The following is a 26,197-nucleotide window of genomic DNA, read 5'->3' as shown; positions in this document are numbered from 1 at the left end:
TTAAACATGAAAATTACCCAAAATAAAATTTGAATATATCGACAAATATTATAATATAATTAAACGTACTTATAATAAGAAAAATTTGAATATATCGATAAGTATTATAATATAATTAAACGAACTCATAACAAGAAATATTTGCATAAATAAAATAATATTGTCTAACATAATCACGACACCTTCCTCCTTAAATTTGTCTTTCCTATTCTATTGACTCTTCAGCTAAATTCCCTTTAATCACCTCTTCTTGAATGGGCCGGGATACTACCGAACTGTCATTAGCTACATATAATGACGGGCAAACTCGCATTAGGTGATTGCCTCCGCATGACCAACAATCGGTCTTCCTTTTCTTGGAACCTTCGGGCACCCATCGTCTCTCTGTTACTCTTGTTAGTTCTTGCAACATCTCACCGTAACGATTCTGAGCTTCTTCCCTAGCCGCGTCTAACCATCTTCTGGATTCCACCGTCCCGTCTATTTCTCTAATTTCTATTTTAAGGATCTTATTCCCAATTCTAAAATACGACGCCATCTATAAACGAATTTAACTATACATGTATAACAATATATATCAAGATTCTCATAATTGTCACTTGTTACCACAAACGAATCGATTATGTTTATCAACAATTTTAAAATTTCCACAGTAACCAGAGTTGTTTAACAACAACTCAATCATGTATATCATCAACATTTAAAATCAAGATTCTCATAATTATCACTTGTTACCACCAACGAATCGATTATGTTTATCAACAATTTTAAAATTTCCACAGTTATGATTCTCATAATTTAACCAGATCATCATTTAAAATCAAGATTCTCATAATTGTCACTTGTTACCACCAACAAATCGATTATGTTTATCAACAATTTTAAAATTTCCACAGTTATGATTCTCATAATTTTACCAGAGTTGTTTAACAACTCAATTATGTATATCATCAAATTTAAAATCAAGATTCTCATAATTGTCACTTGTTACCACAAACAAATCGATTATGTTTATCTTCCATTTTAAAATTTCCACGTTTAATAACTGACCCCTCTAGGTCTTAACTGTTTAATATGTCTGAAACATACTTCGGCTTGTCCTTCAATTTCTACTTCTACCTTTCTTCTTCCTATATTTCTTCTTACTATACCTTTCCCCCATTTAATTGGACCATCAAAAAGTAGTATCCAAACTAAGCTACCAACCTTAAATTTCTCACAATAAGGAATATCTTTTGGCTTTTCTTTTTCTTTCAAAAAATCTAATTCAGTTCTTGTTTTTCTATCTAAAAACATCTCTGCTGGAGAAGTCCCCTTGCTAGTCTTAGTATTGTTATATGCTAATAACAATAACCACCATTTTCCCTCTCCATATCTTTCTTTTTTTAACCAATTTTTAACGATAGCTACCATTCGTTCAGCTTGTCCATTACTTCTTGAATAATGTGGTGGAGATAATAAATGTTCAATCTTCCATCTATCACAAAACTTATCAAATGCTCTACCTCTGAACGCTGGACCACCATCAGATACTAATGTCTTCATTAATCCATATTTACTTACAAAATCTTTTAACTTATTCAACGCTACTTTTGTAGATAGGCCAAATACCTGTTGACAATCTATCCATTTTGAACCAGCATCTACCATAATAAAGTGATTTTTCCTTTCAAATTCTAAAAAATCTACGTGTATTCTTTCACATGGCACATTTGTCTCAGGCCATTTATCTTCCTTATTTTTTGCCGGTAAATTAGCACACATATTACATGTTTCACAGCTCTTAGATAACTATTTCCTTATTCATTCTTGGCCACCAAATGTATTCTCTTGCTTTATTCTTCATTCTTTCTATACCTATGTTCTGTATGTACCGCTGTTAAAAGGTCTCTTCTTAACTTACTTGGTATCACTAAGCGATATCCTCTCATTAAATAATTGTCTTCTATATTCAGTTCACTCTTAATGTTTTTAAAGGACTGATCTTCATCTTTCCATTCTTTATCTCCCTTCAGACAAGCTCTAACTCTCGTTAATTCTTCATCTTGTTGAGAAATCTTAGATACCAGCTCTAAAGTTATCGGCCTTTCTCTTGTATCTATCTTTAAGGATCTTATAACATTACTATTAAGTTCCTCTGCTTCACTATATTCTAAACTATATATCATTGGCTCTTTGTCTTTGTCTTCAAAGTCCTTATCAAACAATCTCGATAAAATATCTGGTAAACAATTCTGTTTACCTGCTCTGAATCATATTTCAAAATCAAAATTCCCTACCAATATAAGCCATTTCTGTAGCCTTGGTGAAATAATCAACTCCTTATTGTTTTTCTTAAAGAGCCCTACTAAAGGTTTGTGATCAGTATAAAACAAAAATCTTCGGCCTAACAAATACTCTTTACATTTGGTCAAACCAAACTTGACAGCTAATGCTTCCTTCACTATTGTTGAATAATTCTTCTCAGTATTGCTAAATTGTCTTGACACAAATAAGATAGGCTTTTCTATATTGTCAACTATTTGTAATAACATTCCTCCTATACCTTAATTAGAAGCGTCTACTGCAAGAACAACATCTAATTTCTTATCGAAGCAATTTAGTATAGGTTTACTTACCATCTTTATCTTCAATCTTTCAAAACTTTCTTTTTGGGCTGTTCCCCATTCAAACTTATTATTTTCTTCAATACATTATATAATGGCGTAGCAATTTCAGCAAAATCTTGTATAAAACGATGATAATAATTCGTAGCCCCTAAAAACGACTGTAATTCAGATTTATTATTTGGCGCTCTCATATTCACTATCTTGTCTATATTCTTCGAAATTGGAGTAATTTCATTTCCTTTAATAAAATGACCTAAATACCTTATTCCTCGTACTCCAAAAACGCTTTTCTTCATATTAGCTCTTAAGCCATTTTCTAATATTATATCTAATACTTTAACTAATCTAGTATTATGTTCTTCTTCGGTTCTACCTGATATTGAAACATCATCTAAATAATACATTATTCCATCTAAACCTTGAAATAAAGAAGCCATCGTTCTTTGAAATATCGCAGCTGATACTTTCAATCCAAACGGTAAACGACAGAAAGCAAATAATCCTCTGTGTTGTAATAGTCAACAATCTACTTGTTTTCTCATTCACCTTAATCTGTAAATATGCAATCGAGAAATCTATCTTCGAAAAAAAAGTAGCTCCTCTCAGGTTCGCTAATAACTGTTCTATCCTCGGTAATGGATAACTAACTGTGATAATCCATGGATTTAACGAAACTCTATAATCTATGCATAGTCTTAAACTATTATCTGCTTTTCTTATGGGGACTAACGGTGTCGCCCAGTCGCTATGCACCATGGGTCGTATTATACCTTTCTTCAACCAATTATTTAATTCCTTATCAACCTCATCTATCCAAGAAAACGGTAATCTTCTTACTCCACAAAATTTAGGCTGGTAGTCTCTTAATAATCTTATATCTATTTCAACATCTTTTAGCGTACCTAACTCCTCTTTAAAAACCTCCATGTATTGATCTAAAATTATACTTATTTCATGGCTGCATTTATCTTCAACAATCTCTTCTTGTTCTGTTATCTTCTTAATTCTCTGCTTGTAGATTTCAACTGGTGTTGCCTCAATAGAATTTATACCTCTAGAACTATTATTCCCTTCGTCTCTATATTCAATTAAAAACTCTGGAGTTCGATTTCTAAGTTTATCGAGAACTACATCTTGTTTATCTACTATATTAGGCAACTTAAGTTTATCGAAATCACTCTCTATCGTTTCTTATTTTCATCATTCATTCTCAAGATATTTTCGATAAAGACCGGATCTAATATTTTTATATCCCCCCAACCTAAAATTGGCTCACTATTCAAAGTAGTTATCCATAAAGTTATACCTCTATTAATTCCAGATAATCTTATCCTGTAATAACGTAAAATTTTCACTACGCTATCATCTAATTGTTTGGCTCTTATCTTTTTTATAACAAATTCTTTTCCTGGTAAAAATTTATTAAAATCCTTTAAACTCATCAAACTAATTTCTGCTCCTGTATCTAATAAAAAACATATTTCAGCTTCCTCAATCTTTATCTTTATTCTCGGGCATCTATTTTTCATTAAAAAATCCTCTAATTCAACCTTTCATACGTCTACCAAAGTTGCATCTTTCGATTTATATATATCAAAATTTCTCCTCTCTATCTTTATGTCTCTCATTTTATCTTTACTTCTCTTAATACCTGATTTATAATTAACAAAATTAAAAAATTATTATCACCAAAATTATCATTAAAATTATCATTAAAATTATCATTAAAAATTATCATTCAAATTATCATTCAAATTATTATTAAAATTATCATTAAAATTAACATTTCCTTCCACTAGTCATTTCTTACATCTCTCTTGTGTGTGTCCATCTTGACCACAAGTAATACATCATAATATCAAATTGTCTAATCTGCATTTAATAGCTACATGGCCATTCTTGCCACATTTTGCGCACTTTAAATCTTTCGTTAAATCACATTGTCGCGACATGTGACCCGGCTGGCCACAACTAAAACAAATTATTTGTCTATAATTATCTGTCCGTCTGTAATTATCTATATTTATCTTCTTCTCTACATCTCTCAATATATTCTTAACCTTTTCTAATTCTATATTCTCTATCTTAATATAAGCTGTACTTCTCCCTATGATTAAACCTAATGTAAAAACTAAAATCATAACCACAAAAACTATTAAAATTATATTTTCTAAAAATAAATTCCAAATATTCATCTGATTAATATACATTATAACGTGCTTAATAAAAATCTAATTAAAAATAATTTAAAAATCCTACCAAAATTAATTAAATATAAAACAATTATTAATATTATAATTAAAAGGTAAAAAAAATTTATCATGAATATAATTTTTTTTACCTTAAATATCCTGGTATAAATTAGATTGAATTTTCTTAACGCTTTAGTTCCCCGAAATATTATGTAATGGTTTAATTATTAGACTGAAAATCTAAGGTACAGGGTTCGATTTTTTTCTTCGGCACCAATTGTTGCAAGTGAGTGCAAGCTTGAGTTGAAGTTGTGTATAGAAAGTTGATTAATTTATTATCGATGTTAATTAAATCTCTCACTTAGAATTCTTATTATAGTGGAACTTGACGATTTTATTTCGATAATGAATAAAATATAAAATTTAGAAAAAATTATAATAAAAAATTTAATAATCTCGAATGGTAAAAAATTAGAGTTTTTAAACTCATAAATTAAATTATTTACAGTTATCGCTATTCAAAAATATATTTAAACAATTTATAAACTAAAAAAGACTAAATATTCAAATCTATTTTCAATTTGCTTTTTTCTGTTTATCATAAATATAATCTACCGTTAAACATGAAAATTACCCAAAATAAAATTTGAATATATCGACAAATATTATAATATAATTAAACGTACTTATAATAAGAAAAATTTGAATATATCGATAAGTATTTTAATATAATTAAACGAACTCATAACAAGAAATATTTGCACAAATATAATAATATTGTCTAACTATCTACATAATCACGACAGGCAAAAAAAATATATACATATTATACAGATTTAATTCTTATAAACCCCTACATCACACCTATTTTTCTGGATCCAAGGATAAAATAGAATTCTGGGTTTTCCTGGGTTTGGGAAATATTTTTCACAATTAATATGGACTTGGAAGTAGCTTGGGAAACATTTTTTAAAATTAATATAGTTTTAGATTCCTGCAAATTTTTTAATTTCTTTTCGAGACATGGCCAGGTCTGATCAAATACCAAGGCCCATGCAACTTTCATATTCTGATTGTATTTTTAAATGCATTGTGAGTTTTTATATACTTTATTTCAGTTCTCAACTATCAAAATTACTATGGTCTTTTTGAGAAAATTTCCCCAAGTGCGTGGACCTGGCTTGTGAATTTTTTTTAATATTAGGCATGGTGTAATATTTAACACAGAATATTTATATGTCCCTCATGTAAAAGCTAATTTAAATATATTTTTATAAAAATAGTATTCATTCTCAGTCTTAATGGGTTGGCCTGGTTTAAAATAGAATAAAAAATAGATATGGTTTTTAGAGATTTACCTATCTCCCGGATTGGGAAAAAATTTTGAAAATTACTATGGGTTGGCCAGGTGAAAGATATTTTTATAAATTATATTAGGCTGGGCTTGGGGAAAATTTTTCAAAAATATTATGAGCTAGAATGCTTGAGAATTTTTTTATTATTAACTATAAGTCAGACATTGGCCTAAAAAAATTTTTATGCAGGCTTGGGCTCGGCCTGATCAAAAAACCTAGGCCCATGAAAATCTGATTTTGATTATATTTTTAACATTATGATTATTTAAATATTTTATTTCAGTTCTCAACTACCAAAATTATTATAATCACTGGGCTTGGAAGAATTTTTCAAAATTATTATGGCTTTGTACTTTGCCTGGGAATTTTTTTAATATTAAATATTGGGTATAAATGATCAGTAATATTTATCAAATAATATTGGTATTATCAAGTAAAAGCTTTAAATTTAATTTTACCAAACCATAGTATTTACACTTAGTTTTAATGGATTAAACCTGGCCAGGGGGGGGGGGGGGTTAAAAGAATAATAATTGGATATTATTTTCAAATAAGAGGTAACAATATCATAAAAGTAAGAATAAAATTCTCATTCCCCGTCATTTTTGACGTGCTATCTTCTAGTAAAATGAGTAAAAGATGTTTTAATTAAATGTTTTAACTAAGTAGTTTCGCATACTCTTTTGGTTCTTGGAAATTTTCATAGGAAAAGGTATAGTAAATTAAATTTATAAATGAATAATATAGTTGATTAGAGTGATTTTGATTTCAAATGATAACTGATTTTATTTATTTAATTAGGGTTTTAGAATAATTTAAATAATAAAAATCAATTATGCTTTTACTGTTAATGCTTGGTTTTGTTTGATATTTAAACTTTAGTATTACGTATATAATTATATTTTTTGTCATATAATATGTCATATTTATATCTATTTAATATCGAATTTCAAAAACTAATAATTCTATAATATGAAAATAGAATGTATAATTCTTAAATAATAAAATACGTATAAATAACATACAATTATTATAACTATAAGTGATGCTGATATTCAATTTTTAACATAAAATTTGTTTGCAATTGCTAATATAGTGAAAATATAATTAATAGTATTAATCTAATAATGAAATAGACTCATTTTGCTGAAATGTTCATCGATTGGTTATTTTTTGTTACAGTGAAGAGGGGGATATTTTTCACCAGATGTTAAAACAAAATAAAAGGATATTATTATATTTTTATTTTAATCATACTTAAACATCTATGTTAAAAAAATATTAAACAACTTTTTTAAATGTCACACTTAAAAAAATTTTTTATAAAAAAATATAAAGTTTTGTCATCACATATTTTCTTTTACTTAGTTAACGATATTTTATGTAGAATAATTTTAAAAATAATGATAAATTATTCATCTTAGTTATTAGATATTAGTCAAAATCTTTTATTTCTGAAAATATTTTTTTTCTCTCACTTTATTTTTTCATATTTGAGACATAACTTTAATTTAATATTATATTCAATTCGTATATTACATATAAACGTTATATAATAAATTCGTAATTACATTAATACATGAATATTGATTATATAAAATATGAAATATTTAATGGTAGAAATATTTAATGGTAGTTCATAGTCATAAATTGCTTGCTTAGTAGTACCTATTTAATTAAAATATTAAAAAATGTTAATCGTAATTTATCATATAATTAGATTACTTTAGTCAATAGGTAGTCCACGATAGCCCAGCTCTAAATATTGTTGCATATGATTATAAAAATTTGTAAAATCATAAGGAATAAATTGATGCATAATTTGATTAATATTTGTTATTATGTGCTCCCTTGTGCTTGGTCTGGGAATTAATGAACTATATTTGTTTTTGAAGACCCCGAAAAAATTTTCAATTAGGTTCAATTGTGGTGAATATGGGGGGGGGGGATACTCTATTCTCTCTTTAAAGGCATCAATTAGATGACTTTTATGTATAGAAGCATTATCCATAACTAAGATGGCATCTGGGTAACATACTAATAATCTCCATTAACGAATTTCGGAATAATATACCATTATATGATACTACGATGATTTTATAATGTATAACTCCACAAATTCCTATATTGCAAAGTACACTTACATTTTTCCCTTTTGAGGATGGAACCTTTATTGTTGGTCTCACATTGAGTGGTGCCCAAGCATAGACAGGTACAAGCCTGTTTCGTCGAGAAAATAGAGTCTTTCTCTGGAGATATTCAGCAATTTGCGGCAATAGACCTGCCGAATATTGATAGCTCCTGGTGTATTCCTGCCATCCGGTTCTTTCCCAACTTCTTTTTTGGACCATCAGATGTTTTTGATATATTTCCTTATGGTTCCAATATTTTTTGGCAAACCAGAAGGTAAATTCTCAATTATATCGGTATTATTGTCCATTAGCAAATCCATAACTTGCCTTTCAAGGTTTGCTGTGTCTTTTATTTTTCTCCCTCTTTGTTTAAGAGAGAATTCCTTTAAAGGCTCACCAATAATTTCTGGGAATGTATCCCTTTTTATTTTATGTATTGAGGCCTTCGACATATTAACAAATTTAGCAATGTCCTTAATCTTCATCTGTTCTTACTCTGGCATTGCTAAAATTTTCATTACCATTTCAATTTTATCTTTGTTCCAACAATTGTATGTTCTTTTGGGTTTAGGAATGGAGGATACTTGAGAATGATTTATATTTTCATTAATAGTTGCTAAAGAATTTTTATTTGCAGAAATGCTAGAATGTGATTGATAATTCTCCATATCATTCCCATCTGAGATTGGCAAAGAATAATTTAGAAGTACTTGGGAGTAAAGGAGAGTTATTAAAATTATAAAGTAAGTAGTCTATATTAAACATTATATATGTAAAGATTGAAAAATTAATTAATATTAAATTAAATATACAAAAATATTAAATTGTGTAAATGATATGTGAAAAAATATGTTTTTTTTATGTTAAAAAAGTTTTTTTAATTATAAACTTCAAGTGCGGCATTTTTTGAAAAAGTTGTTTAATATTTTTTTAACATAGATTAATGTTTAAGTATCATTAAAATAAAAATATAATAACATCCTTTTATTTTGTTTTAACATCTGGTGAAAAATATCCCCCTCTTCACTGTAAAGCATTTTATTATATTAAAATCAATAATTACTTTAAAATATCCATTAACTTTAACAATTGATTTTTTATATTTTCGTTTTTAAAACATATTATTTTTGTTTTTATATAAATATTCATTAACCTGAAAATATAACTCAAACTAAAATGATATTTTTTTGTACATTCATTCAAATTGATCTATTAAAAAATATATAATATATAAACAATTTAGAATGTTATATATATAGGATGAAATAATATTGAATATGAAAGAAAAATTGTAAAAAATATAACAGTTAAAGATTGAAATTTTTTTTAAAATTTCTTTCATATTTATTATCCTAATTTCTATTAGATTTATTTCAGTTGTTTATAATGATCGAAAGAAAATGTAATATGAAAATATATTTTGACTTTATATTATTTGAATAAATAATATCCAACCTATTCACATCCTTTTCTTTACATTTAATTAAATTTTTATAGTCTTATAAATCAATATCAAATCTATATATAATACATAATAGAATTCTAGAAAAAATCTTTCCGGGGTGTTACATTATAGGAATTAATAAATTAAAATATTGGTTATTGAATAGATGTTTTAATTTATATAACGTACATTCATTATATTTATTCAAATAATATTTTTATTTTTGTTATGAATTCAAATTCAACTTATATTACTTTTTATTTTTCGTAACCTTACTTTTTGTTTTTTTGTTTAATCATATATATTCTAATTTTATATAGTATATATATAGCATGTATAAAAAATGTAAAGCTAAACATATACTTAATGAAAAACGTGGTTGTTTAAATGATGATAATTTAGAAAAAATTTTATTATTTAAGGCTAATTTAATTATAAATAAATATATTCTAATTGTTATACTTATATTATATTATTCAATTACAATAAATTAATTAAAGATTTTATCTGAACATTGTATATATAATCCATATATATTATTATAATATGTTATTACAAGGTAAGTTATAATAGTAAAAAAAAATATAATATTAGTAAATCACAATTATATAAAGTTATTAATTCTTGCTATTTTTTATTGATTGAGATTTAAGTACCCTTTTAGCGTTAACATTATAATAGGCAGAAAATTGGCCAAAGTCTATCCTATGCATAGTGTTCAATTAGAGGATTTTGGATATTGAAAAAATAAAGCTGAGATAATTGTATTTTACTATGTTTATGGCTTTTGGCGTAGGTAGAATCCCTTGTCGGGATCCTCGGCCAATCCGTTTTCCCAGCTCTTTAAAGAAGGCCAGGGCATGAGAGCCGAACGACGTTAGAGTCGTGGCGATTAATGGTAGGAATGTATAATTGGCGGGAAGAGATGGCGAATATTTAGCTGGTGTATTCGCCTCTGCATCTAGTATGACACAGTGGCGTAGCTACGGGTTGGGTTTTCGGGTTTGGACCCCCCCCCCCAGAGCAATTAATTTTTTTTTAGAATATTCGTTTAAAAGACTCAAAAGTGACTTTATATCAAATAAATACCATGAATATTTATATTTTTCTGGTTTTGATGTTTGTGGAAGGATATTATTACTTTTAATTTTAAATATATATATATAAATTATTCTGTATATTATTTTAAAGTCATTGATAATAATCTATTAATTTTAATAATATATAATTGATGCATTTTTAAAAAAATATTTATTATAAATTATCCAAGATATGGTTCGAAAATAATAATATGAAATAAAAAAGTGCATAATCTACCTCCCCCCCCCCACCCCCCCCCTCAGAGCAATTTTTTTAGATTATTCGTTCAAAAGACTCAAAAGTGACTTTATATCAAATAAATACCATGAATATTTATATTTTTCTGGTTTTGATGTTTGTGGAAGGATATTATTACTTTTATATATATAAAAATTATTCTGTATATTATTTTAAAGTCATTGATAATAATCTAATAAATTATAATAATATATTATTTATGCATATTTAAAAAAATATTTATTATAATTTATCGAAGATATGGTTCGAAAATAATAATATGAAATAAAATAGTGCATAATCTACTTTCTCATGCTTTTGAGGTTAAAAAATATTTAATCCAGTGTACTAATTAATATCTTATGCATTATAGGCTCTATTGAAAATAATAAGGATGATGTAAATACACCAGGTCAAAATAACATTTAATATAAAAAATATTTAAAATTAATAGCTAACTATTTTTATTTTAGAATTTAAAATTAAACACCTAGTCATAGTTTTAACTAAATTAAAATTGCCAGTACAAACCACTTTGGGCAATTTATTATTTTAAATAATTTTGGCTAACCAAAATATTTTGACATTTATAAGATATACCCAAACGTAGGGGGAGGGAAGAAAATGATCTTGATACACTCATTTATATACCCAAAGACCATATAAAATCACTATCTTGTACAGTAATATAATCTATTAAGATTTAAATATTTTTTATTATAGATTTAGATATATCAAGTATTACATTTAATAAAAATGATGATAGTCAACAAAATGAACACACCAAATCACTAATTAATATAGAAAATCAAAATTTTAATGATGAACTTGATACCATAAGCAACAATTTACCACCCACATCAGGTATTTTATAATGACCTTATTTAAATGAATCACTAATTAATATAGAAAATCAAAATTTTAATGATGAACTTGATACCATAAGCAACAATTTACCACCCACACCAGGTATTTTATAATGACCTTATTTAAATGAATCACCAATTAATATAGAAAATCAGAATTTTAATGATGAACTTGATACCATAAGCAACAATTTACCACTCACCTCAGGTATTTTATGAACTTATATGACCTTATTTAAATGTATTCATTTAAATTTTAGAAATACCTAGATACTCTATAAAAAATTATGATAAAAATAAGCTAAATACACTTGATCACTTCAAATCTCTACCTAGTAAAAGTAATGTTAGCTATTACCTTTAAATATTTAATCATAATTTTAGGTATATCAAGTATCATATTGAAAAAAAATGATAGTAGTCAACAAAATATTATAGGCTGTATCAATTTAGAATTTAAAGGTTATCTAATATGTTGTTTTATTTTAATTTATTTTTATAGGAATATCTCAATTAATATTCATACCAAGGGGTAAAAAAAATAGTGATAACAAACAAAAAAATACACTAAGTCACAACAAATCACTATCTAATAAATGTAATGTAATCAATTACTTATTAATATTTACATTAAAATTTTAGATATATCTAAAAAATCTAGGGAGAATTTAAATGGAAATGAAGTTCCACTCATGTCAGGTATTAGTCTTATTTAAATTATATTTATTTAAAATCTTAGCAATTCCCACATACTCCAGAAACCTAAGGGTTAATAGACAACCAATTATACTAGATCATTTAGAACCATCACCTACTACAAGTGATATAGTCTATTACTTTATACTTATAATAATCAAAAGTTGGTTCCAAAGCTAACATGTAATCTATGATTATTAGCCTAGGTTTCTCAATATTAATTTTAAACATCTATCATATATTGGTAAAAAAATATTGCCAACACAATTTTGATTTTTTCACTTTGAAGGATATCGACTTAAATTTACAGTTTGAAAAAAACATTTATTTTTTAATCTATATTTTTAATGTGTTTACTAATTATAAAATATATCATTTATAATTAAGGCAATATAATATTTATAATTAAAACAATTTATATGTGTAATACTAATATTTATAATTAAGGCAATATAATATTTATAATTAAAGCAATAATTTATAATTAAAGCAATATAATATTTATAATTATAGTAATATAATATTTATAATTAAATCAATATAATATTTATATTTTAAATAATCGCTTTTTATTTGTAAATAACTTCTAAAAGTATAATAAAATGAAACGTATATCAATAAAATTGTGTCAATGTGTTATTTTAATTAAAATTATGTCAATGTGTTATTTTAATTAAAATTAGTGGTTAATGGCTCAATTTTAGCCGATATGGCTAACTCAATATATTAGCCAGAAAATTTTGCTCATGGAGATACAAGTTTTATATTATTCGAGAAATCTCTAGGCTTGAACAATATTTTTTGGCAAAAATATTGAGTTAGCTGTTTATAAAAATCAGCTCAAGTCGAGCCGTTTAACAACACTAATTAAAATAATTAATAATTCTAGGACTTTTATATTATAAGAAAAACCAATATGATTTTAGGGCCGAAGGCCCGTAAAAGGGGGTCTGGGGGGCAAAGCCCCCAGGCTTTTATATGTGGACCCCCTCTAAGGAAAATTCCTAGCTACGCCACTGGTATGACATCTTTATTTATATTGGAAGGGGCAAGAGGATCTATGCATGAGAAATCCTAGGTTAGGAATTCCCCCTCTTCCAAGGGATCATAATCCAACCATCGGGTCGCTTACCATCGGAATTGTAAAGGCCAGTAGGTTCGAGGGTTGATGGGATGCCGGCGGATTTTAAGGCCCTGGCAATGGTATCATTGCATTTTGAATGCCTAATGAATCTACCTTGTATGATGGACTCGTAGGACTGGCGAGAGGATATGAACGCACTAACGGTAAGTAGGGAAGGTGATCTTATGCCAATGCCGCCGGATTTGAGTGGTAAGGTAGCCTGTAACCATGATAATTCCCCAAATTTAAGATTGAGTATATCTTCTGTAAGGCGTTTAATCTCCAGTTCGTGTGCAAAGAGGTTGACGTCATATTGAAAGATATAAAATTCTTGGAATTAGAAGGTAGTTTTTAATAAGAAGAAAGCTTGGTGAGCTGGGAGGCGAGATAGTGTATCGCGCATAAAGGATATTTCTCGTGAAATAGCGGCAAAGAACTTGATAAATTACTCGTCTTTACCTACTGGAGATCCAAGATGTGATAAAGCGTTCAATGGTGTATGATTAAACATATATTGCGGTTAAGGTCAATGATCCCAAGAGGACAATATTCGCTTTTTCTTAATTAACTCGAAGTCCCAAACTTTTCTCGCTGGATTTTATTATTTGGATTGCTTTCATAACTTTAGTCGGTGGGCCGCCTAGTATACCATCGTCGATATACCAGTTATGAAGATGCTTGCATTGGTCATTAATGTCTCGTAATAGACTATTAATGCCCAGACAGAACAAAAAGGTACCTAGAGGGTCACCTTGTTATCTTATCGCTTATTTATTTTTTATATTAGTTAATTTTTCATCGATCAGAAATTTAAATACTGAGTACAACCAAGCAAGCAATATGACAAAATCACGATTTATAAGGACAACTTACGATAAGGATAACAAGCTTACGATTTAAACAAACCAACCTACAAACAGTAAACGAGTAGGACAAGCCAACGATATGATGACTTGTGAAACAACTTGTTGAATAAAACTATGATAACATAATTATAGGGTGAAGGCTTTTTAGAAGAAGGAGAATGTTATGAATTCAAATTCAACTTATATAATATTTTTATTTTTGTTATGAATTCAAATTCAACTTATATAATATATTTATTTTTGTTATGAATTCAAATTCAACTTATATTACTTTTTATTTTTCGTAACCTTACTTTTTACTTATATTACTTTTTATTTTTCGTAACCTTACTTTTTACTTATATTACTTTTTATTTTTCGTAACCTTACTTTTTCTCCTTCGTTCTTTTCATGGTGCCCTGGCTCTGGGTGGTGGACTAGAATGAGATGACTACCTAACCTATTGAGATGACTGCTTAACCTATTGAGATGACTACCTAACCTATTGATATGACTGCTTAACCTATTGAGATGGCTACCTATTGAGATGACTACCTTATCTATTGATATGACTGCCTAACCTATTGAGATGACCACCTATTGAGATGACTACCTAACCTATTGAGATGACCACCTATTGAGATGACTACCTAATCTATTGATATGACTGCCTAATCTATTGAGATGACTACCTAATCTATTGACATGATCAATGCCTAATCTATTGAGATGACTGCTTAACCTATTGAGATGACTACATAATCTATTAACTGCCTAATCTATTGATATGACCAATGCCTAACCTATTGAGATGACTACCTAATGATATGACTGCCTAATCTATTGAGATGACTACCTAATCTATTGATATGACTGCCTAATCTATTGAGATGACTACCTAATCTATTGATATGACCAATGCCTAATCTACTGAGATGACTACCTAATCTATTGAGATGACCAATCAAACCTTAGCACGTTCTTTCATGCAAAAAGCTTCTTTCTTCATGGTGTCCTGGCTCTGGGTGGTGGACTACAAGATGATGACTAACACCTAATCTAATGTGACAACCTAGAAAGAACCAATATGGAAGTTGAACGTTAGGTTATTAATTCTATATTGTGAGACCAATGATGATTACTTATTATTCTAATCCACGTAAGAATAAAAGTTATTATAAATTAAGATTTTATGCCGGGATAAAGGCATGTTACAAATCATTAAAATAACTAAAATGTAAAATCATAATGGATATATTTGAACACATAAAAAGCCTTATTATTTACTTAATTTCTTAGTGAAATATTGTTATTTTTTGATTTCTTGAATGATGACCAATTGTTGTAAATTAACTAAACCTAAAGATGAATTCTTAGATATAATTAAAAAATAACCATTAAAAATCCTTAACAAGAAGATAAAACTTTAATTTTAAATATATTAAAATGTAATTAAAACATATGAATTAAAAGGTTTAAATCACATGATTGATTTAAATAACACTTATAAGTAATACTTAATATGATAAAAATGTTTTTGAAATAAAGCTTTTGAAGACAAATGGTTATGTAACATCTTCATTTTCGATAAATATTTAAATGATGTGATGAGATCCTTTTCTAAAAATTATTTTATGAAGAATTTTTATTAAAAATAACACTTTTTGAATTAAAACTAGGATGTGAAATTTAAATTTTTTCTTTAAAGAGAGGGAAATGTGAATAATATTTTATTTGCATATTTTAACCTCGGAGATTGAAATTAATTAAAAATAAAATAAGTCACTAAAACGCGAAAAAATAAATTGGAGACTAAAACGCAAAAAATTAATTGAACACTAAAACGCGAAAACTTAAAACGCTGAAATTTTATATAACAATCTTATTGATTTATCATTCTTCACTTATTTTTATATCCAATTTGATGAACTATTATTTCTCATTAATCACAACTTACTGATGATAATAACAATTTTGAAAAATGATAATAATAACAATTGAGCACTACAAGCAAGCTATATGAAGTCACGATTTGTAAGGACAACATTCGATATGGATATCAAGCTCACGATTTAAACAAAAACGTGAAAAACGAACAAACCAACGATTTGGACAAGCCAACGATTAGTTACTTATGCAACATTGACAACCAAAACGATAAACCACTTGAACAACAAACTCTCTATGACTTCTTAGATGAAATTATGGGAAGGCTTGTAGAAGAGGGAGAATGTTACATTATAGGAATTAATAAATTAAAATATTGGTTATTGAATAGATGTTTTAATTTATATAACGTACATTCATTATATTTATTCAAATAATATTTTTATTTTTGTTATGAATTCATTCAACTTATATTACTTTTTATTTTTCGTAACCTTACTTTTTGTTTAATCATATATATTCTAATTTTAAATAGTATATATATATACTATGTGTAAAAAGAGAAAAAGAAGTGAATAATAATAAAATACATTTTTACTTACTCGCACGTTTATCCTCCTTCGTTCTTTTCACGGGGTTTATAAGGGATACATTTAAAAAATTCGTTCAGGGGGCTATTCAAATTTTGAGGGGCTTGAGTCCTGTGCGCTACTGCTGTTCGCATTTGGACAAAAGCTCATCGAGTTGAGAAATATTTCGCACTCTTTTCGTTAGGTTATTTTCACATGATATTTTTTTTAAATATTTTTTTTTAAAGTATTCAGTCACATCCAATGACATTTGGTCACATCACCATTATTTTCTTTTCATATAACCTTTTTTGAATAAATTTTTTTTATAATAGGCTCTGTCCAAAATATAAATAAATAAATAAATTTTGTAGAAAAAGATAACAAGCTATTTTTAATGTAAAAATAAAATAGTGTCCTATATCATTTTTCGTCATTTATAAAATTTTTTATTTTTCAGAAAATAGTTTTATGGAAAGCATAAGAGTGCACAGGAACCTCTGATGCAAAAATGACTTAAAATTTAGAGATTCTGAAGAAAATAGGAAAATTTCGGAAGAAATTGGAAAAACAACTTTAATTATGATCAAGTGAGGAAGAAATTTTTAGGTGTAAAAGGCTAAATTTAACAAATTATACGCTCACCAAAAATCTGGTAAAAATAAAAATTATATATATAAATTATAAAATATTTTAATAAAAGGTGCAGATACTCTTAGTATAAAAAGTAAGGATCTCCAACATGTTTAACAATATTTGTGGTTAAAAGAAAATGTTGATCATTACCAAATACTGAGTTAAGTTTTAATTTTTCACGGCCCAAATTTTCTGAGTCAAGTATTAAATTGTTACAGACAAATGTAAAATATTAAAAGATAAAAATATAAAATATTTTTTTATTTAGGAATTTGGAAATCGCCACCTAGGAACAGTATTATTTTATATTTGCATCTGCATCATACCTTAATGCAATTGCTTTCTCAATTTTTAATGATATAAATACTGGGCAAAATATTTCTATTGATTCTTTTGACGATACTGTAATTTCTGTGCATTATTTTACTATTATTTGATATTTATTCTTGAATAATGGCTAGATCAAGATATTAATGCTAACAAAAAAATGAAAACCCTACATTTATTAATAAAAATATTTATCTTCCTCTATTTCTACTATTAAAGGAAAATAATTAAAAATGATTGAATCTGAAAGAACAGATATCCTAGGGTAAATATATATTATAATAAATGATATTTTCTTTAAAAAAATAGATATATTAGATTCAAATAAAATAGAAAAGCTTAATCATACACATCATATGATGGGGTATTTATGAATCTTATTTAAATCAAAAGAAGATATTTTTAAATTAAAAAAAACCATTTTGTGAAAATTAAGCTTCATTTTATGTAAATTATCACTATTTTTATATTATATTATATTATTTCTATTACAGTTTTATTATATAACTCAAATATAATAATTTATATATATTTTATGGAAAAATTATTTTTCTAAATAAAAGTATGTAATTGAAAGCTATTATATTTGAGTTTTAAAAACAATTATTATTTCAGATTTTCCAACTGTTTATTTAATATTGATACAATTATTCACAACATATAGTGATTATTATGTATATAAATAATATTTAAATATAACCATTATCAAATAATAGGTTTATACAAAGTTTAAAAACTGAAAGGTAATATAAAATAAAAAATATAATTAAATAGTTACATATTATTGAAATGTATCTCATATATTATATATAATTGAGATTAATAGAATCCAGTAAAGGGGATTCTTTTTTGAACTAAATTGTATATTTTGAATGCCCTTTATATCTATTATTACATTATGTAAAAGGCAATCTGCCTTAACAATTATAATTATACTAATTATGTTTAATTTATCAATCCCAAAACATCGCTCAACTGAAACTCTAACACAAGATAATTTATTATTATAATTTATTTTTTGGACATTTAAATGATTTGTGAAGACTAATAAAAAATATGCATCATCCCCTACAAATACATATGGAGATATTATGTCTGTTGAAGGTAAGAAATTTGGATTAGGTATCTTGATAATCGTATCACGTCAATACTGCGAAACTTTTTCCGTGAGATGCATTATCGCGAATACATTATAGCAAAAAAATTATCGCGAATGTATTTCAGCGAATATATTCACGCGAATACATCATAGCGAAATTATTAGAGCGAAGACATTACCGCGAATGCATTATCGCTAATGCATCATAGCGAATGTATTAGGTCGAATACGATAGAGCCAATGCATTATCGCGAATGCATTACAGCGAATGATTTATTATCGCGAATGCAAATGCATTATCGCGAAAGTAATATCGCGAATGCCTTTATTTTTAAAATATATCGGAATTTGTTACCTTTTGGAAGTTTCTGGCCGATAATATCTTTCCACCGGATCTCTATTTTTCTAAGGAAATTCTTTAGAATCTCTAATTATTTGTAACTATTTAGCAAGTTCAGACCTTTTTCAAAAATATAGATAACCAGTCTAATTGACGTTTCAATAATTATTTAACGTAGCTTTTTAAAATTTTTATAACTCTAAAACACGATATTGCTATTTATGAAATTTTATATTTTAATAAAAAACATATATGAAATTTAGTATCCTCAATTTTTTTTAAAAAATTAGATTAAGTCGTTTTGCAAAATTTTTATATACTAATATTTGACAAAAAGACTCATTTATTTTTATTTATTTAAAAATGGGCTAGACGTGTTCCCTTATGTTGATCCATAGCCGGACGCTCGTCCATTTTTCAAATTTTATTCGTTAATAAATTATAATGCAAAACACAAAGCATATTATGAGATCCATAAAATTATTAAAATAATTAATGTAATTAATCTATCCTTTTTTTTCCTGTATAACATCTAACAATAAACGCCAATTTGATTATTTCTTACGAAATTAAAAGCCATATTTTACCAATTTTTCAAGATTCAAAAGGTTGTAGCCTATTACTTAATTTTTCGGTATATGGAACCCGCATTATGAGGTCTCTTTAAAGCTTGTTGAACTGGACGAATATTCCCCTTTTTCCTAGAGAATTCAGGAATTAAACTTCATTCCAATTTTTCTTCTCATGGCATAATTTTATCATTATCAGATCTTCTCTTGATCAAATACTTAATTTATAATATTATCGCATGTTTATATTGTTAGTAGTATTTAATAATGAGATTTGTTTGAAAATACAAAATATTTTGTGTTATAGTTTATGATTTATTAGAAATTTTTTGAAAAGATGAGTGTCCGACTTAGTGTTGTTAATTTGCTTGGTTGTAAGATTTAGGAACCAATTTTGTGCTCAGGCCTGCTCGGAGCTCAAACCCTTGGTTCAGACCCGTGGTTCAGACCCGTGGTCGGACCCTTGGTTCAGACCCTTGGTTAAGATCCGGGGTTGTTTTTATTGTTAGATAATATAGTCCTGCAAGCAAGTCAGTTTCGGGATAAAAATTTTTTATCTGATCGAGTTATGGTTTAATTTATATAATCCAAAATTATAGTTTACTGAGAATAAACGAAAGAAGACAAATACTATAAAATTTAATATAAAAATTAAAATGCTTTTTATTTAAATAAATTTAAATATTTTCAGACTCAGGGCTAAAGAAATGAGGAAGGTGCTAGTAGTGCCCAAAAATCAATTGGTATATATCAATAACTGAGATAGGGTTTTAGAATAAGTTACAATGGGCTCAGGCTAAATAAAAATTTAATTTACATAGCCTCTACTTGGGTAGAGTAAACATGTTTTTTTAATCACAGTAAGTGTGATTTTGTAGCATAATATACAAAAATGAAATTTTTATAAGGAAAACTAAGAAAAATTATAAACCTTATTTATTAATCTTATTCTAATTATAAATAAAAAAGCTTTATTATTTTATTCTACATTAATCACAATAGTGTTGTTAAATAGCCTGATTTGGGTCGATATTTTAAAACGGCGGCCCGATTAATATTTTAGCTAAAATAATTTTATGTAAGTATTCATATTTGACAAATTGAGAGCTTTGAGCAAAAGCTTTATATAATTACTAGTTTACGGTTACTTACGCATCTTCAACTAAACTTTTATGGGATTTATAGGATACCTATTTTAACTTTACAAAATTCTTGAGTGAGCCGTTATAGCTAAAAATTAAAGCATTAATAACATTGGTGTGAATGTGAATAGCAAAACAATACATGTAGGTTGGTGCTTCAACATATACTATTTTTTTCCCACATAAATTAAAACAACTCAAAACAATTTTTACTGAATTCCCAAAAGTTCATTTTAGGTAAAAATTTTAATTTTCATAATTGAATCGCTCGGATTTCAACTATTTATATATATTATTAAGTGCAGTAGGAAGATTTTTACAGCATTAAAACTAATCATGAAAGGGAATGAAAAATTTTTGTAAATAATTTATATTTTCTTCAATAATTTAATCGAATTTCAATTTATCTAGTTTTTTTAAAAATTTCTTAAAGATGATTCTCTAAATTAATTTTTATCTTTATTATTTATTTCGAAAATCATATTTTAAACTAAGTTATATATATTTATTGAATATTTCAAAAATGGTGATGGTACAAATACAAATCGTACTGAAAACGGACTCAAGAACAAAATTTGGAAAATGTAATATATATTTTTATAAAAAATATAGGCATCTAAGTTTTAATTATTTTTACAAAGAAAATAATTTTATGTTTTTCACAGCAACACAACAGACTCATCGAAATTGTTAAACATGTTTATTATAAAAAATTTATAAAAAATTAAAGTGATATTTAGTTTTGAAAATATTATAAAATAAGAACGATAAAAATTGTAGAATAAAAAAAATTTTAAATGAAAATTAATAATATTTTTATTCTTATATATAGTAGCAGAGAGAAGCTTATGGAGAGGGGGGGGGGAGTATTTTTCGTAATAAAAATATTATTTTAAGGAAATATAAAACTTCCGATTTTTAAAGAAATTGTGTATTATTTAACTCATTTATAAAGTCTTCCAGTTTATAAATCATCACAATTCACAATAGTAGTTATAAATAAATTCTGTGGCCACTATGGCAAGGGTGAGGAGGGGTATTTTTACAGAATAAAACTTTTTATAAATATTTTTTTTAAAGATATTATATATTATTATTTTATTACATTATGTGATTATTTTTTTACAATCTGTATTTATATAACACACACCACGCTAAAAGAAATTATAATAATATTTTTAAAAAAAAATAATTTTTTATTTTAATACAAGTATCAAATATCTGAAATATGAAAAATATAATATCTTTCATAAAAAAGTTAAAGAATAAAAAAAAATATTTTATTTCTTATATACAAATGTTGTGTTGTTGTGAAAAACATATAATTATTTTCTTTGTAAAAATAATTAAAACTTAGATGCCTATATTTTTTATAAAAATATATATTACATTTTCCAAATTTTGTTCTTGAGTCCGTTTTCAGTACGATTTGTATTTGTACCATCACCATTTTTGAAATATTCAATAAATATATATAACTTAGTTTAAAATATGATTTTCGAAATAAATAATAAAGATAAAAATTAATTTAGAGAATCATCTTTAAGAAATTTAAAAAAAAATTAGATAAATTGAAATTCGATTAAATAATTGAAGAAAATATTAATTATTTACAAATATTTTTCATTCCCTTTCATGATTAGTTTTAATGCTGTAAAAATCTTCCTACTGCACTTAATAATATATAAAAATAGTTGAAATCCGAGCGATTCAATTATGAAAATTAAAATTTTTACCTAAAATGAACTTTTGAGAATTCAGTAAAAATTTTTTTGAATTGTTTTAATTTATGTGGGAAAAAAATAGTATATGTTGAAGCACCAACCTACATGTATTGTTTTGCTATTCACATTCACACCAATGTTATTAATGCTTTAATTTTTAGCTATAACGGCTCACTCAAGAATTTTGTAAAGTTAAAATAGGTATCCTATAAATCCCATAAAAGTTTAGTTGAAGATGCGTAAGTAACCGTAAACTAGTAATTATATAAAGCTTTTGCTCAAAGCTCTCAATTTGTCAAATATGAATACTTACATAAAATTATTTTAGCTAAAATATTAATCGGGCCGCCGTTTTAAAATATCGACCCAAATCAGGCTATTTAACAACACTATTGTGATTAATGTAGAATAAAATAATAAAGCTTTTTTATTTATAATTAGAATAAGATTAATAAATAAGGTTTATAATTTTTCTTAGTTTTCCTTATAAAAATTTCATTTTTGTATATTATGCTACAAAATCACACTTACTGTGATTAAAAAAACATGTTTACTCTACCCAAGTAGAGGCTATGTAAATTAAATTTTTATTTAGCCTGAGCCCATTGTAACTTATTCTAAAACCCTATCTCAGTTATTGATATATACCAATTGATTTTTAGGCACTACTAGCACCTTCCTCCTTTCTTTAGCCCTGAGTCTGAAAATATTTAAATTTATTTAAATAAAAAGATTTTAATTTTTATATTAAATTTTATAGTATTTGTCTTCTTTCGTTTATTCTCAGTAAACTATAATTTTGGATTTTTTAAATTAAACCATAACTCGACCAGATATAAATTTTTTTATCCCGAAACTGACTTGCTTGCAGGGCTATATTATCTAACAATAAAAACAACCCCGGATCTTAACCAAGGGTCCGACCACGGGTCTGAACCACGGGTCTGAACCAAGGGTCCGATCACGGGTTTGAGCCAAGGGTCTGTGCTCGAGGTTCGTGCTCAGAGATGGTTTAGTCGATTTTTAGACCAAAACCCAGGGTCTTGGTTTTATACAACCAACCAATTAACAACACTAGTCCGACTATATTTTTTTATCTTAATTTTCTAAAAGCAGACTTTACAAAATTTAAAATATTTTGAGAATATAAGACACACAAAATAGGAGATTTTATAAAAAAAACGAATGATGCGTTTCAGAGTTATTAAGATTTCAAAACGCGACGTTTTTAGCCATCCGGTAAATAATCGATAATGCATTGGTTCTAATACATCCGCGATAATGCATTAGCGATCATACATTTGCGCTAAAGCATTCGCGTTAATACATTCGCTATAATAAATTTGCCTTAATATTTTCGCGATAATCCAACTGCTTTAATATTTTCGCGATAATTCATTCAGTAAAGATTTTGCTGCAATGCATTCGCGATAATTCATTCACTTTATTATAGTCGCCATATTACATTCTCGCTAATGCATTCGCTATAATATTTTCGCTTATTATATTCGCGATAATGCATTCGCTATAATGTTATTTTGTGGTAATCGACATTCGTGGAAATGCATTCGCGTTTATACATTTCGCGCTAAAATTTTCGCTGTATTCATATCTAACAATTGATAATATTATTCATCATTCCTTGATAAAATTGGCTCTTGATAAAAATGCTTCTACCTGAGACGGACCTAGGAAAGCCAACCTCAATTAACATGAATCTAGAAAAGAATCAAAATTAATAAAATATATAATAATCTTGCTCTGTGATCAGCTACAGTTTGTAGTAAGAGAATTAAATTTTATATAATTAAAAAACATAGGTCCACTTTTTTCAGGTTCTTTTGTTATGAAAATCATACATAAGAGTTATATAAAGCCTATTTTTCATACTAATATTGTTTTATGTATGACTTTAGGGGTCTCCATTTCCTTCAAATTTGTTAGAATATAATTAAGATTACACATGCATGTGAAATGTCTCGCTTAATTTATCAAGATAATAAGGTATAATATCAAATCTTAAAATCTCCATGACATCTATAATGAATAATATATATATTAATATTCCAATTATAATATTACCTGAATTCCAAATATCTATGCCTATTTATATGTTCAGTCGTATCTTAAAATATTATATAATAAATAACTAATAATAATAGAATCATATCAAACATTTGAATATTTTAATTTTTATAAAACTTGGATGTGTCCAAAATGTTTTGTTATTAATTTGCGAAAATTATAAATTTATAGGATTTTTTCAAAACATTTTAGACAGAGCCTAAAAAAAAAATCACGTGAAAATAACCTAACGAAAAAAGTGCTCAATATTTCTCAACACGATGAGCTTTTGCCCAAATGCACTGCTGATAACCATTCAATGAATATAAAAGCTCACCCAAATAATCCTTACTTCCCAAAATATATAAAAATGTTTAAACTATTAACAACCCGGCAATATTTCCAGGTCCCTCTATTTATATGCCGACCAATTCTTATAATAAAATATATCCCAGTAATATATAGTACAGAGACCTGCAGAGGTACCATTTACACGGCCCGGATTAAAAAATTTTCTGCCCGGCCCGGATTTTTTTTTCAAAAATTTTTTATGGCCGGCTTGGAATTTTTTAAAATAATATTCGACCGCGTATATACAAAAATTCATCTACTTAGTATTTTATCATATTTTTCGGCGAGTAAGCAAGCCTATTAGCTAATGTTGTATTACGGCTCGTTTCAGCCGATTTTTAAAAACGGTAACTCAATATTTTCGCCAGAAAAATATTAACTAAGCCTCGAAATTTCGATACTATATGTCTAGACCTTTGCTCCTTTTAAGAAAAATTTTCATTGCATAATATTTTTCTGGATAAAAAACTGAGTTAGCCGTTTTTAAAAATCGGCTAAAAAAGAGCGGTTTAACAACACTACTACTTATTTTATTTATTTTTATTCTAAACAGATATTTAGTTAGTATATTACAAATTGATACACTTAAAAATTTGTGTAAATAATATTTTGCGAATATACTGTATTAATTATTAAATACTTTATTTTCAATTTTCAAATAATAAATAATATAAAGTATTAAAAAAAACGAAAATATAATATTTTATGTTTTAATATATTTAAAAATGTTTGAAAAATAAATAATAATACTATAATAAAAAAAAGAACGGAGATGGTGTGACGCAGGGAAACAAAAATGAAAAAGGGACGTAAGTGTTGTCTAGGATAGCTCTTTGGCTAGAAGACTACCATAAAACAATTGTATTTATAAAAAAAATAAAACTGATATTTTAATTAATAAAAAATATAA

General features: G+C 26.6%; 1 protein-coding gene and 3 long non-coding RNA genes across 5 annotated transcripts; 3 read left to right on the top strand and 1 right to left on the bottom strand.

The window, feature by feature from the left end:
* Positions 1–205: 205 nt before the first annotated feature.
* LOC135929338 (uncharacterized) lies at positions 206–1,764 on the bottom strand. Its single transcript, XM_065465875.1, has 2 exons — positions 1,090–1,764; positions 206–538 (listed from the first exon to the last, which is right to left on the bottom strand). The coding sequence occupies exons 1-2, from the start codon at positions 1,762–1,764 to the stop codon at positions 206–208; spliced, it is 1,008 nt and encodes a 335-aa protein (XP_065321947.1).
* Positions 1,765–11,778: 10,014 nt separating this feature from the next.
* Positions 11,779–12,254, top strand: LOC135922506 (uncharacterized). Its single transcript, XR_010570937.1, has 3 exons — positions 11,779–11,913; positions 12,064–12,123; positions 12,176–12,254. It is a non-coding gene; the product is annotated as an uncharacterized LOC135922506 (long non-coding RNA).
* A 167-nt stretch (positions 12,255–12,421) lies between these two features.
* Positions 12,422–12,794, top strand: LOC135922839 (uncharacterized). Its single transcript, XR_010571048.1, has 3 exons — positions 12,422–12,513; positions 12,558–12,614; positions 12,655–12,794. It is a non-coding gene; the product is annotated as an uncharacterized LOC135922839 (long non-coding RNA).
* A 4,515-nt stretch (positions 12,795–17,309) lies between these two features.
* Positions 17,310–18,521, top strand: LOC135922176 (uncharacterized). 2 transcript variants are annotated; one of them, XR_010570767.1, is made up of 5 exons: positions 17,310–17,434; positions 17,496–17,690; positions 17,739–17,895; positions 17,940–18,075; positions 18,133–18,521. It is a non-coding gene; the product is annotated as an uncharacterized LOC135922176 (long non-coding RNA). The 2 variants fall into 2 exon arrangements; XR_010570766.1 differs by having other exon boundaries at positions 17,940–18,521.
* The last annotated feature ends 7,676 nt before the right edge of the window (positions 18,522–26,197 follow it).

The sequence above is a fragment of the Gordionus sp. m RMFG-2023 genome, chromosome 1 (assembly GCF_954871325.1).
Source record: "Gordionus sp. m RMFG-2023 chromosome 1, tfGorSpeb1-WG-v2, whole genome shotgun sequence".
NCBI classification, from domain to species: Eukaryota; Metazoa; Nematomorpha; class Gordioida; order Chordodea; family Parachordodidae; genus Gordionus; species Gordionus sp. m RMFG-2023.
Note: the sequence above shows the minus strand (reverse complement) of the source record. Positions and strands in the feature narration are given on the sequence as shown.

Excerpts from the sequence above, each read along its gene's own strand:
- LOC135929338 (XM_065465875.1), bottom strand. The coding sequence starts at position 1,764 with ATGTGTGCTAATTTACCGGCAAAAAATAAGGAAGATAAATGGCCTGAG. Across the intron at positions 539-1,089 it reads AAATTGAAGGACAAGCCGAA|ATGGCGTCGTATTTTAGAAT; the intron begins GTATGTTTCAGA and ends ATTCGTTTATAG.